Source organism: Dunckerocampus dactyliophorus, chromosome 10 (genome assembly GCF_027744805.1).
Source record: "Dunckerocampus dactyliophorus isolate RoL2022-P2 chromosome 10, RoL_Ddac_1.1, whole genome shotgun sequence".
Classification (NCBI taxonomy): domain Eukaryota; kingdom Metazoa; phylum Chordata; class Actinopteri; order Syngnathiformes; family Syngnathidae; genus Dunckerocampus; species Dunckerocampus dactyliophorus.
Window position 1 is genome coordinate 11,460,157 of NC_072828.1, and position 13,370 is coordinate 11,473,526.

At 40.9% G+C, this 13,370-nt stretch overlaps 1 protein-coding gene and 1 long non-coding RNA gene across 3 annotated transcripts; one reads left to right on the forward strand and one right to left on the reverse strand.

Moving 5' to 3' along the window:
* Window positions 1-848: 848 nt before the first annotated feature.
* On the reverse strand, window positions 849-1,337 carry LOC129189338 (uncharacterized). The gene is made up of 3 exons (XR_008572788.1): window positions 1,224-1,337; window positions 1,045-1,128; window positions 849-949 (listed from the first exon to the last, which is right to left on the reverse strand). It is a non-coding gene; the product is annotated as an uncharacterized LOC129189338 (long non-coding RNA).
* A 6,151-nt stretch (window positions 1,338-7,488) lies between these two features.
* ankrd29 (ankyrin repeat domain 29) lies at window positions 7,489-13,288 on the forward strand. 2 transcript variants are annotated; one of them, XM_054790364.1, is made up of 10 exons: window positions 7,489-7,651; window positions 7,879-7,989; window positions 8,941-9,039; window positions 9,204-9,302; window positions 9,390-9,488; window positions 10,605-10,703; window positions 10,774-10,872; window positions 10,998-11,093; window positions 12,722-12,820; window positions 12,885-13,288. In XM_054790364.1, exons 1-10 carry the CDS (start codon window positions 7,616-7,618, stop codon window positions 13,005-13,007), a joined length of 960 nt encoding a protein of 319 aa, XP_054646339.1. In that variant the 5' UTR covers window positions 7,489-7,615; the 3' UTR covers window positions 13,008-13,288. The 2 variants fall into 2 exon arrangements, with proteins under 2 accessions (XP_054646339.1, XP_054646340.1); XM_054790365.1 differs by lacking the exon at window positions 10,998-11,093.
* The last annotated feature ends 82 nt before the right edge of the window (window positions 13,289-13,370 follow it).

A 13,370-nucleotide genomic window follows, 5' to 3' on the forward strand; every position in this document is an offset into this window, starting at 1 on the left:
TGAGAAACTATTGAATTCAAGAAATAAAGCATAGCAAAACACAAAGTTGATGTCCGTGCCGATCTGGCTGACTCATACCTGTCTTTGTCAACAATCAAGTCTTCAAAGAAGGTAAAAGTGTAGTTAAATGTTTATCCCTTTCATTTGTCATTTATATGCATTATTTCAGAATGCTTTCTGCATGTAAAACTATAATTGTAAAACTATTCAAAAAAAGTGTTTTGTGTTAACATTTTTGGGTGTCCGGAATGGATTAATTGGATTTACATTTTTCCTCATGTGAAAATGGGGGAAAAAAAGTCAGACTTTCTGAAACTAATTAATGATGCAAACCAAGGTTCCACTGTTTTATGAAGATGTGTCACAGCATGCAGGCCTACGCTGTAGCCTGTGCTATTATTTTTTATGACAATTACACCACATGGTGGCGCTGTTATTAAACCCCAAACTTTGACCCCCATAAATCCGATTGACTTGAAATTTGTCACGCAGTTCAATGAGCGCTACAAAACGCCCTCTGTAACTTTAAAGTGTTTAGCTGAATCACCACCAAATTTGGTACACATTTTTAGTGGACTGACAAGCGCGTGTATAAAATTTGAGCAAAATTGGTTGAAAAACATCAAGCAAAACGTCTTTATATTATTAGCAACTAAAACTTTGCAGATATCTGTATTCCATGTATAGCATGTCTTTCAAAGCACAACCAATAGGGAGCGCCACATAAGTAAAAAAAATGACACTGGTATGCTAGGTGGGTATTATCTGTGAAGGGGCACTGTCCTTGGCAGAGGTCTCCACTCCACTGTTGGCAACATTTGCAGCCCTAGTCCTATTAAATATTTTACCTCCAGTCCGGGAATGACAACTGTTCAGCCTGTCCTTGATGTTGCACGGCTTGCAGCTGCCTCCACGCTCCAGCGGGTTGCCGTAGTAACCAAATGCACATCTTCAAGGCAGGAAAATAAGCATCAACGAATGGAACGTGTGTTTTTGGATATAAATATGCAGATGACACACAATGTGAGTTCACTTGCAACAAACCTCTCACATCTGGATCCCGCGTAACCAGGCTTACACAAACATTCAACCACTCCCGAGCCAATGTCCAGACAGGCCAACGCCCAGCTAGAATGGAGATGCAGCATGAGAACATACTGTATCTGGAGCAGGCTTGTATTGTTACCTTGTACGTGCATTGCGGGTCTTAAACAAGGACTAACTTGTTCCAGGTAAAGGGACAAGGGCAAGCACGGCAGGTCTTGTTGGCAGCATCACCATGGTAACCCCTGCGGCATCGCTCGCAGTGGTCACCCGCGGAGTGAAATCGACAATTCTGGAGGTAGTTCAGATAAAAAAAATTAAGACATATCGCGGCATCTGCTTTAGAAATGTACATGGAGTCTATTAAAAGGCCCTAATGTTTAATTATCGGTACACATGCATTTTTGATCATTTCTTGTTATATTTATATTCTAACAATAATTAAAAATTCTCTTTTTATATTTTTCCACAAATAAATTTGACAATAGTGTGACAAAATAAATGTAATAAATAGTAATGATTAAAGCCCAACCGATTAATCGGCGGGCCGATTATGACGTATACTTGATTAATCAACATCAGTGAATATGTAACCGATATATTAACTTTTTTTATTCTGTCACTTGGTTCCTGTGTGTTTCTGTGCTGCACCCTGCCCAAGTACCTGGCTCCTCCCCCTCACACACAAACACACAGACCAGCGAGGTGCACCATGGTAAGCTGTGACTTTGTAAAACAATATCACACTACACTGTAGTGCCCCGTGAGAAGAACATCCTTGTGGAAACACGCTGTCAGAGCCCGTCAAGGAAAGCATTCTAGTTTTTTTTCACGCAAGTTTTCGAGAGCGTATTACAGCATTTTAACTTTGTGTATGTTGAGGTAGATGCAACTGTTAATCCACATGTCAACCATGATCTGATATCAGACTATTATACAGCGTTTTAAAGTGAAATAAAGATACATGCAACTGTTAACTCCTATATTTGTAGATATAATTTAGAAGTCTTCTGCTTCTTTGTGTTGAATCGTATTTTGGGTATTATAAGAATTTATGTTCATGTACAGTACACAGTATATCCTGTTTATATCTATGCTCAATTTCCATATATCGGCCGATGTATCGTTATCAGCCAATATATGGGATATCGGCCGATATATCGGATATCAGTTTTTTACAGCCACCAATGTATTGGCATTCGACCCAAAAATCCCATATCGGTCAGGCTCTAGGAATGATGTATTTAATAAGCCTTCATTGCGTCCGTTGCTGTTGCAATCATTGCAATCAAAATGCAGTAATGCAATATATACAGAGCACATTTTTCACTCCAATCAATCTACATGACAACAAGAACCCAATACGTTTTGGTGCACTTACATGACGATTTACAATTTGCAATATATTTTAACGTTTAGCCGTTGAAGTCACACTTGGAATAGGGCCAAGTGGTGCTTAACCTGAAGGGCTGCATTAATAACAGAAAAAAATATTTTTATGTACAGGTGTACATAATGAAGTGTCCAGCACCATGAATGTATCAGAAATTAAACCTTATGGTTTCCTGTATGACATTTATTATTATTTTCAGTATGTTGCACCATATGCATGTACTACAGTACAATGGAACCTTCATTAATTCGTTCCAACTCTAACCAAAATGGACGCTAACCAAATAAATTTTTCCCATAAGAAGTCATGTAAATCCAATCAATCCGTTTCAGAAAGCCAAAAAAACATTTTTATAGTTTACATTTATAGCTTTATATGCAGTAAAAAAATCCAAATGCTTGTAAAGACATATAAATGATGAATGAAAGGGCTAAATGAAGATCTGATTCTTGATGTGAGTGTTCCCAAAAACACAATGTGACAGCGAGACACCACAAGGACACCACCTTCCTGTTTTGCCATGCAGCCAAGGTTTTTCACAGCGTCCCAATAATGGAGCCAAAGAAATTTGCATGTGCCACCATTTTGATAAAGAAGGTGAAAAACGCTATTGAATTTAACTGCAGCTTCAAGAAATACAGTAACTCCTAACAACACAGAAAAATTGTGCTCAGGGTTGTCTCGCTGCCACATTGTCACATCTTTGGGAACACTCGCATCAAGAATCACGTCTTCAGTGAAGGTCAAAGTAACCTTAAATGTTATATATCCCTTTCATTCATCATTTATGTGCATTTAGGATTGTTTTATACATGTAACACTATAAAAACGTGTTTTGTATTGAGTCAACCGCTGATGACATCATAGACGACGGGCTACGTAGCTGACTTGTGGGGGCCATTTTGTTTGCGAGCTAGCTTCTTTGTAAGAAGATAAAGACATTTTATGATTTAAAAAAAATCATTAAGAACACAGCTGGACTTATGCAGTTTATTAATAACACAACACAACGTGTGCTGTACTGTACACTAACCGGCAAATGTACGTAAACCGAGGCAAAATTTTAGCATACATTTTTTACGTTACCTGAAAAATATGCAAACATCAGGCGGACGCTAACTGAGGTTCCACCGTACGTGCCGTAAAGGATTTATTTTGTTACAGTTTTACGCCGCCCCCTCCAAACACTCCAGCGGAGCTTGACGTGCACCTCCAAAATAATCCAACCTCGACAATGAGGATGCAACCGCAGCACTGTGATTGGTCACCTTTTTTAGTGCATAATTTTTGGTATGTAGCCTTTGTTGTTCTTTCCTCCTGCAAAAGTGCCATTTTTAAACTAAATGCCTTCTGTACCGTTTTCAGAAAAATATGTACAATACTAGTTACAGCTCCTACAACGATCTGGATGCCGCTTCAGTCGCCATTTTTCACTGCTACTACTACACAGGAAGCTAAATAGCTAGTCACTCTCAGGGAAACACTCCCCCTAGCCACTAGGGAGCCTAGCGTTTTGTCACACGCTCAGCTGTAACAGGATCAAGATGCCATCAGAAGGCACAGGAGTAGTGACTACGCTGTCATGAAGCCTTAAGCCTTAAGCATGTGTGCGTGCACCAACCACACATTTCCCCGTACGCTCGTCACACTCCTTTGAGAGTCCATTGCAGCTGCAAGGCGCACATTGGCCTCGCTTTGGTCCGGTCCACTCTCTGTAGAAGCCTGAAGTGCACTTCTGCAAGGACACACACACATATATACTCAAACACTTGTGACTGTGGGTCAATAAACACGAGCAAACACTCTCCAGCACTGCTTGACCCAACCATGATGAATCATCATGGCACAGTAATCAGACTGCAGAGTGATACATTGCACCTGGATGGGCTATTAAAGCGTTGTGTCACACTCCGTGGCAGCTCTATTTGTCACAAGCTCCGATACAGCAACTTGGGGCGCAATGAAGGAGTAAAAAAAAATACATAATACATTTCTAAATGGATGCTTTGCAAAGGTTGAGTATGCTGTAAAGATCTTTTTTTTTTTTTTAGTCCCGTGGCACTTTCTTAGCATGCCTGTCAACATCTGCATTATAAAATAGGGGAAATGTTCCGGAAAATTAAGGGAAATTCTGATCTTCCACATGAGACGGGAGGGTGCTGGAAAAGAATGGCAAATACGGATTTCTCTGTGAAAATGGGAGGGTTGACATGTACGTCCATTAGGCACACCTGCACGATGTTATGGCATCCAATACAAGAAGTGTATCAAAAAGTCAAACAAAGACACTCCCTACTGCTATTCCAGCATTGGTTCTGTTGCTGCTGTGTTGTGCAAGATGCTAATTAATAAATGAACATGTCGTGATACACAGCTGTTTTCCTTTCCACTTCCTCATGCACTCCAAGTCATTATTAAAGTTTTACTTCTTTTTTTGTCAGAGGTCATTCTTATCTGCCATATTTTTGATACAGCTCTTGTATTGAATAAGATGGTGCAAGCGTACCGAATAAAATGCACCGATAAAAATAAAGTCCATATTACCTGCACAACAACACCTCCCGTGTGGTCGCCGAGGGATGGACCACAGAACCTTGTAGTGCTGCGTGACCTCTGGTGCACAGTAAAGGGACTAACAGATGCAAAAGAGAGCACCAGCAACCAAAGTGCGGCACAAAGCAAGGATATAAATTTCCTCGGCATGATCCATTCGTCCATTTGGCGCATTAGCGATGCAGATCCTTCTTCTCAGGTCAACTCGGGTGAACCTTGGAGCTTTCTGCAGGAGACAGGCAGGACGGAGCGGAAGGGAAAGTGAGGGAAAGTGCAGACAGGCGCGCATTAAGGGTTCAAAGTTCAGTGAGGTGTGTTTGAACACACAACATGGAGAAGGAGAAAGGTACACTTGGAAGACAAATGCAACAATTTTATTATGTTGCCCACAAATCTAGACTAGTTGGCACAGAAAACATTTATTTGCATTAAAGCAGCCATAAATCCGTCCAATGTCAGCCTTAAAACATGGATGTACTCTAGAACATCAAATCACAGGACAGGAAACAAAGCGTAGCTGGCTATGCCGCACGTGTTCCACCCATCTGGGATCATCCGCATGTAGCCGCCTTCGCCCCAGCTGCTAACCCAACTGCAAATTCAACAGAAATGAAAGGAACACCAAACTGAGGAGCATTTGGGGGTATTTTTTGGAGGGGAAGCGTACCGACCTGTTTTTAATGATCCAGTACTCTCAGCCTCCTTCAGAACCAAAGCCGACCACCAGCACGGCGTGGCTCAGACTGTTGGGGTTGCAGTAAGGCTCGTCGTATATTCCTGAACAGGGAATTCAAACAGTTAATAGTTCTTAGTAGGATTACACAAAAACTACACAACTAATTTCCACAAACTTTGTGGAGAAGTGGAGCATGGGCCAAGGAACCACCCATTAAATTTAAGTGAGAATCCTCATAAAAGTGCCAATACATGAATGTATTTTTGAAATTTGAATCACGATGCCGCCAAAGGAACCACTGATGGTGTCCAGAATCAAAAATGGCCCATTAGAAAGTAGCCTGCTAGCTAACACCCAGACACACAAATCAGACATCATTTTTTCAGGTTTGTTCAAGGCATGTACAGTTGTCCCTCCTTTATCGCAGTTAATTGGTGCCAGAGACAACCACGCTAAGCGAATTTATTCAATATTCAGTTTATTAATATGGGATCCTAATTTGCAATTGAAATTAAATTAACCAATTAACCAATTAACTGCAATAAACGAAGGACGACTACATGCTTTTCCATTTTTTTTAATTTAAATAATTTTAAAAAAATATATTTTTGGAAAATCAAAAATCTTTTTTTGTCATTGTTTTGGAATTTAAACACAAAAAAGCTAAATTCCTCTAATAATTAATATGCAACATTTTGATGACTCCAAAATTCGTAATAGTTTTCTGCAAGATGATGACGTCACGGCATCGCTGGAAGATCATAGCGCTTCCGAAGCAGCCACTCAGATTGCCCTGATGTGATCCCCTATGTCGCTTACAGCCACTACAGGGCGTATTTATTGACTGTCTCACTACAACATGCAGCGATGTTTTAACCAGCAACTTTGCGCTCGAGTCGCCATATTTGCAGAGTAACGACAGCTGTCAGCTCTGCTTTTATAGCTTTGCGATAAGTATCTGTACTTGACGAAAGCTCCAAATTACCACTCACCTTCACATTGGAAATGAAATGCACGCCCTGTGCCTCTGTGGTCGAACGTATTGTGATTATCATTATTGTAGAAAGGGCTGTCATATTGTAAACCCTTCAAGTGGCAGTTTGGACCACCTGATATCCACATTTTTATATTACAGCCTTATCCGAAATGGAATAAATTCGTTTTTTCCCTCAAAATTCTACACCCAACACTCTATAATGACGCCATGACAAGTGTTTTTTTTTTTATATATTTGCAAATCTACAATATAAAAACTAAGAAATCACGTGTATATAAGTATTCACGACCTTTGCAAGTTTTGCAGTTTTCCACATTCCTCTTTGCAGCACCTCCTCAAAATAAAAACTAATAATTTTGAGGGAAAACAATTTTACTAATGTCTTAAATGGCTTATTTTCTCTGATTATATCTACTATATTGGGTACTACGAGTGTAAAGGTGACTATAGGGGTGTTATTGCATGTCTAAAGGACTCTAATAATGTTAAAACCCGTATTTAGAAGGTCGGAAACAGGTTTTCTATGCCATAACTGCCATAACAAGGGATTATTGTAATCCATTGTGGAATAAGGCTGTAACAAAACAATATGTGGAAAAAGTTCATACTTTCTGGACACACTGATTATTGTTTGTGGATCTATATATCATACTATTTACTGTTGTACTGTATTTATTAGTATGACTGATTTAGAAAAGGTGATTTAAACAAGAAAGGTGTGTACTGTACTGCATTTGATGTGAGAGAGAGAACTACAGTACAGGCGGTTTTCAACTTTTGCGTGTGTCAGCAGCGTCCCCAAGCGGCCAAAGAGTGAAGCTCCATGCAGCAATGCAGTAAAGGAAGAGCAGCTTGCTTGCTTGCTGCACGTCAGTCGTGCAGGTTGTGATGTTCGCCAACACTCCAAACAAGGTACAGCTAAGCCGCTCAGGATGAACGAGAAGGACGAAACATGAGACCTAATGAAGACTGCAGGATGTCTTTTAAGGTCAAATCTCTGTTGTTGTTTTTGCTGCATACCTGCTCTCTCTTATGACATGTCTGTGCGTCTACCATATGCAATTTGATTGGCTGTTTGCTGACCTGACAGTGTGTGCGCATGCATGCGTGTTTATCTATTGAACTGCCTTCCTTCATATCCATTACACATCAGAAATGTTGTCTGCTTGCATTTGTGTTTATGCGTGTATGTGTGCGTGTGTGTGTGCCCTCCAGAAGGACACACCGCTGTCCAATGCTGTGTTCTGGGCCGCCCACAAGGGGAACCTGGCACTACTCCAGCTGCTGCTCAACAGTGGACGGGTGGACGTAGACTGCAAAGATAAAGTATAAGCTCTAACCATTCCAAAAAAAAACACCAATAACAAAACATATGCATATATAAGTGTTTTGACTTGGTTCGTGCCCGTGCATTTTTGGCCAACCAAGAAGTACAAAAAACTTTCAAATAATTAGTCCTATGGTGTACATTGGTGTTTTATAGCCTACACCCTGAGGGGCATATATGGACTCCTATCCCTCTCATAAATATTATTAAAGACCTCTTTTTGTCATGATATGTGTAATTGTACTGCAGGTTCTTAATTGGCTTCATGATTGTGTCACTTTTAAGGGCGGAGCTTCAAGAATAATAAAGCCAAATTGGCATTCATGACATAAAATTACACTGTAAAATTATTACAATAATTGTATATTATTTAGATAATAATTTATACTGTATATTTAAAATATATATAATTAATATTTCATATATTTAAATTACCGGTAAGTGAATATAATTTAACAATTTTTTGCTATTTTTGTAAGATGCTGGTTGCTTAATAATAATGAATAATGTGTTCTTTTTGTGTATATGTCATCTGTTGGGAAGCACATTTTAACCATAAAATGAAAATATTGAATGCTGCAAATTTTAGATCACTCAACTCCAAGAATTTTCTAGTATTTTATTTGATTTTTTAAATTGTTTTATTTCATTATATTCTATTTTAAAATATTCTTTATTTTATTCCACTTTATTTTGTTTTGTTTTATTCTATTCTATTCTATTGTATTTTATGTTATTCTACCATATTTTATTTTCTTTTATTCTACTATTTATTTTATTCTGCTTTGTTTTCTTTTGTTATTAGTATTTGTGGGGTGGATCTTAAGAGCTGTATGCAGCAGTTCAAGTGAATGAAGCTGACACAACTTCTGTTTTTTATTATAATTCTGACTTCGTTTGATTTGATTTGCTTATTATGACTCTCTTCTACTATTGCTATTTGTATTCAGTGTGGAACCACAGCGCTGATGGTGGCGTCCTACGGCGGCCACAGAGAGTGTGTCAAAGAACTCATCATGCAAGGAGCCGACATCAACTACCAGAGAGAGGTATGATGATGGGCAAAATATACACATTTAACATTACATACGACCACAAGAATAAAGGCAGAATTATCGATACAGATCTTGTATTGCATATTATCAGTGTATCTACACTGTAATGTTGGTGTGTGTCACAGTATGAATAAAGCTTTCTTTATGGTTCTCTCCAGACAGGTTCGACCTCTCTGTTCTTCGCCTCCCAGCAAGGTCACAATGATGTGGTCAAGCTCCTCTTTGAATTTGGAGCCTCCACTGAATTCCAGACAAAGGTGAGCCGAGCTGATGTTGGTTAGATGATGTTGATGTGAGACATAAAGTGATGCCGCATCACGGTTTCACCTCTCGTCTCTCGGCAGGAAGGAGGCACCGCTCTCACCGCCGCATCGCAACACGGCCACGCCAAAGTGGTGGAGACGCTGTTGAAGAACGGCGCCAACGTTCACGACGAGCTGAATGTGAGCATAGTGTGGCTGTTCGGTCTGATGGTGGTGTCTCAGCCTCTGGAATCCAGTCTGTCTGGTTCCTGCTAGACCCGCTGAGCCGAAAGGCAAAGCTCTCAATTTACCGGTCGATCTACGTTCCTACCCTCAACTATGGTCATGAGCTTTGGATAGTGACTGAAAGGACAAGATCACAGGTACAAGCGGCCAAAATGAGTTTTCTCTGTAGGGTGGCTGGGCTCTCCCTTAGAGATAAAGTGAGAAGCACTGTCATCCGGGAGAGACTTGGAGTAGAACCACTACTCCTTCGCATTGAGAGGAGCCAGATGACGTGGCTTGGGCATCTGGTCATGATGCCTCCCGGACGCCACCCTGGGGAGGTGTTCAGGGCAAGTCCGACCGGTAGAAGGCCTCGGGGAAGACCCAGAACACGTTGGAGAGACTATGTTTCCCAACTGGCCTGGGAACGCTTGGGGATCCGCTGGAAAGAGCTGGACGAAGTGGCCGGAGAGAGGGAAGGCTGCTGCCCCCTCGAACCGATCTTGGATAAGCGGTAGAAGATGGACGGATGGATATTTTTTAATATTTTGTTGCAATTAAATTACAATGAATTGCATGACATTATATTATCTTATCCTTTAATATTGTTTTTCCCTTATACAGTTACATTAACTTTAATGTACCGTAGTTATTTGCAATTTTTTTAATATTGTTTTTTATTTTATCTTTGCTTCTGAAAGCCCAGTTGTTACAGTTTAAGTTACATTTCTACTATATGGTTTTATGGTTATCGTCACACTTTTTCTTTATAGCATCACTGGTACTCTTTTATGGCATCACACACACAAAAACACAACAAAGCAAAACACACCTTTGGAGTGACATCGTCACGTTTGGCTGCTTGTTGCTCAGCAAAATTCATAAGGTTCAATCATAACTGCCCCCTCCGCCGATGAATACAAAATGAGCATATTCCAGCCACGCCTACACCTATGACAAACTACCCAAATACAGGAAGTTAGACAGATACACTCTTACATGTACAGTATTTAAACACATTCATTTGGCAAAGCTGTCACTATTCTTCATCTTATTATATTTCCTTCCTTCAAGATGTTTTTTGTACCCTAGGATGGGGCTACCCCGCTGTTCCTGGCGGCCCAGGGGGGTCATGTGACCGTCATCCGCCACCTGCTGGCGTCTGGTGCCAAGGTGAATCATCCAAGAGAGGTACTGGCAAACCCTTTCCTTCTCAATGAATTGTATCTCTTCGTAACAGTGCTCTTCCTCCGTTCTGCAGGATGGCACTGCCCCCCTGTGGATGGCAGCCCAGATGGGACACAGTGACGCGGTGAGGGTGCTTCTCTTGCGTGGAGCAGATAGGGACGCCTACAGAGAAGTACGCGCCTCATTCGAAGATTACTGGAATGCTTTGCATGGATGAAACCCTCTTTAGTGCACTGAAAACAGCAAATAGAATGTATGTTGCTGATGCTTTTCTGACTTGAATTTGACTGTCACAAGGACGGCTCCACGGCGTTATTTAAAGCGGCTTTGAAGGGACACAACGGCGTCATCGAGGAGCTGCTCAAGTTTTCTCCTTCACTTGGCCTCCTCAAGGTAGTCCAACGAAATGACGACTGATGAGACCAAAACAATACATTTACAAAGAGGACGGGGCATTAATTGGAAGCAGATGATAAGTGGCGAGAGGCTGTTAATTCACAAATTTGGAATGTCATTATACAGTCGTCCCTCGTTTATCGCAGGTAAATGGTTCCAGAATCGACAGCAATAAGTGAATTTCCACAAAGGAGGATTCAATATTAATAAATGGAATATTTTTGTAGTTAGAGCATAGAAAACCTGTTTATGACCTTCTAAAAATGTTTTTTTAACATTATTAGAGCCCTCTAGACATGAGATAACAGCCCTATAGTAATCTTTACACTCATATTACCTAATATAGTAGACATAATAAGCGATAAGGCATAATAACTCACGTTAGCATTGGGAAAGTTCTTGAACATAATGTGGTGTCATCCACCCTCACGATGATTATCTACACCACATTGTGCAGCTCTTATGCACAGGCTATGGGAATTCCACAGAGACACAAGAGACGGTCACCACTTTCTGCATTGCAAGCCACCGAGTTAACTATCCATCCATCCATCCATTGTCTATACCGCTTCTCCTCATTAGGGTCACGGGGGTATGCTGGAGCCTATCCCAGCTGACTTCGGGCGACAAGCAGGGTACACCCTGGACTGGTCGCCAGCCAATCGCAGGGCACATATAGACAAACAACCATTCACACTCACATTCATACCTATGGACAATTTAGAGTCACCAATTAACCTAACATGCATGTTTTTGGAATGTGGGAGGAAACCGGAGTACCCGGAGAAAACCCACACGCACACGGGGAGAACATGCAAACTCCACACAGAAATGCCCAAGGGAGAATCGAACCCAGGTCTTCCCGATCTCCAGGCTGTTCCTGTGTTGGCCAACGTGCTAACCACTAGTTTTCCCCAATTTATTTATTCTAAACTTAAGAAAAGGTTTGAAACTGAGCGGGGAGGAAAGACAAAGTAAGAAGCCAAAGACGTATCACTTCCACATGCAATCCACATGCAAACCAGGAAAATGCAACAAAATGGAGAGCTGTGAAGCATACAAGTGTATTCAAGAGTCAAATTGCATGTTGACTACGATAAATTTGTACATATTGGCGGGTCTGCACTAACTTTGAAAGTACTCCTACCCCTTACAGTTCACCCCACTATTTGAGAAGCACTGCATCAATGTAACATTACTGATGCCTCGCAACCAGAATACTACATTTGACTTGTGTTTCGGTATTTTTTGACTAAACATAGGCCATAGTCAACCACAAAACAGCGATCCTTTATCAATGAATGTTTGAAAAGCTGCGATAGAGTGAGGGAGCAATGTTCGAGCTGTGATGTAGCAAGGGACGACTGTATATAACAACTTTTGTATTTTTTGTAACATGCGTGAGCTTCATACCAACAACTGAGTAGCACAACCGACATTTTAGCGCATGCAGTGGTGGATAGAGCTGCTGGATGCCAAAGCTGTTTATGGCTATGTTTATTGACTCAACGCTAATGAAAGTCCCCAGTAGTTATTTACTTTTGTAAGCCATGTACCCAGCGGTTAATTAAAGCGGTATTAACTGGAGCATTTACGGTACTTTTGCTATCTGTGTTTGTCCCCAGAATGGCTCCACAGCCCTCCATGCTGCTGTCCTGGGTGGCAATTTCCAAAGTGTTCAGCTTCTGCTCCGCGCCAACGCAGACCCCACACTTGCCAACAAGGTAGAGAGCACGCAGACCTTTGAGGCAAATAACAACCCTGTTGTCTCTCCCGTGTGTTTTACAGAATAATGAACTCCCGGCCGATGTAGCCAAAAGCCAACGCATCCTGAGAGTTTTGCGCCCGAAAGCCTTAAACGTGACCACGGATGACAATCGTGGCTCCTGCCTGCGCATCTGCCTGCACTGAAAGGAGAGCAAGACTGCATCAAAACTACAATAACACACCCATACATTACCTTGTGCTTGCTTATACCCTGCCTGGAGTGGAGCTGCCATAGCTAAATTTCATGTAGAATAGCACAAATAACAATCCAGACAAAATGTGTACCATCACAATCATGTTTGTCATAAGATTTCAAAATTTTAATGCTCTTGATTTGGCTTTTTGATACATCCAGTAAAGTTTAGGTTTAATAAGTAACTGTGTGCATGTCATTGGATGTAAATAATTAAATCCAGATGCAACCAGGGTGATTCAATTACTTTGTTTTCCTTCATAAGCTTTATATTGAATTGGATGTGTTTAGATTGGCGCATGCTAGAATTTGGA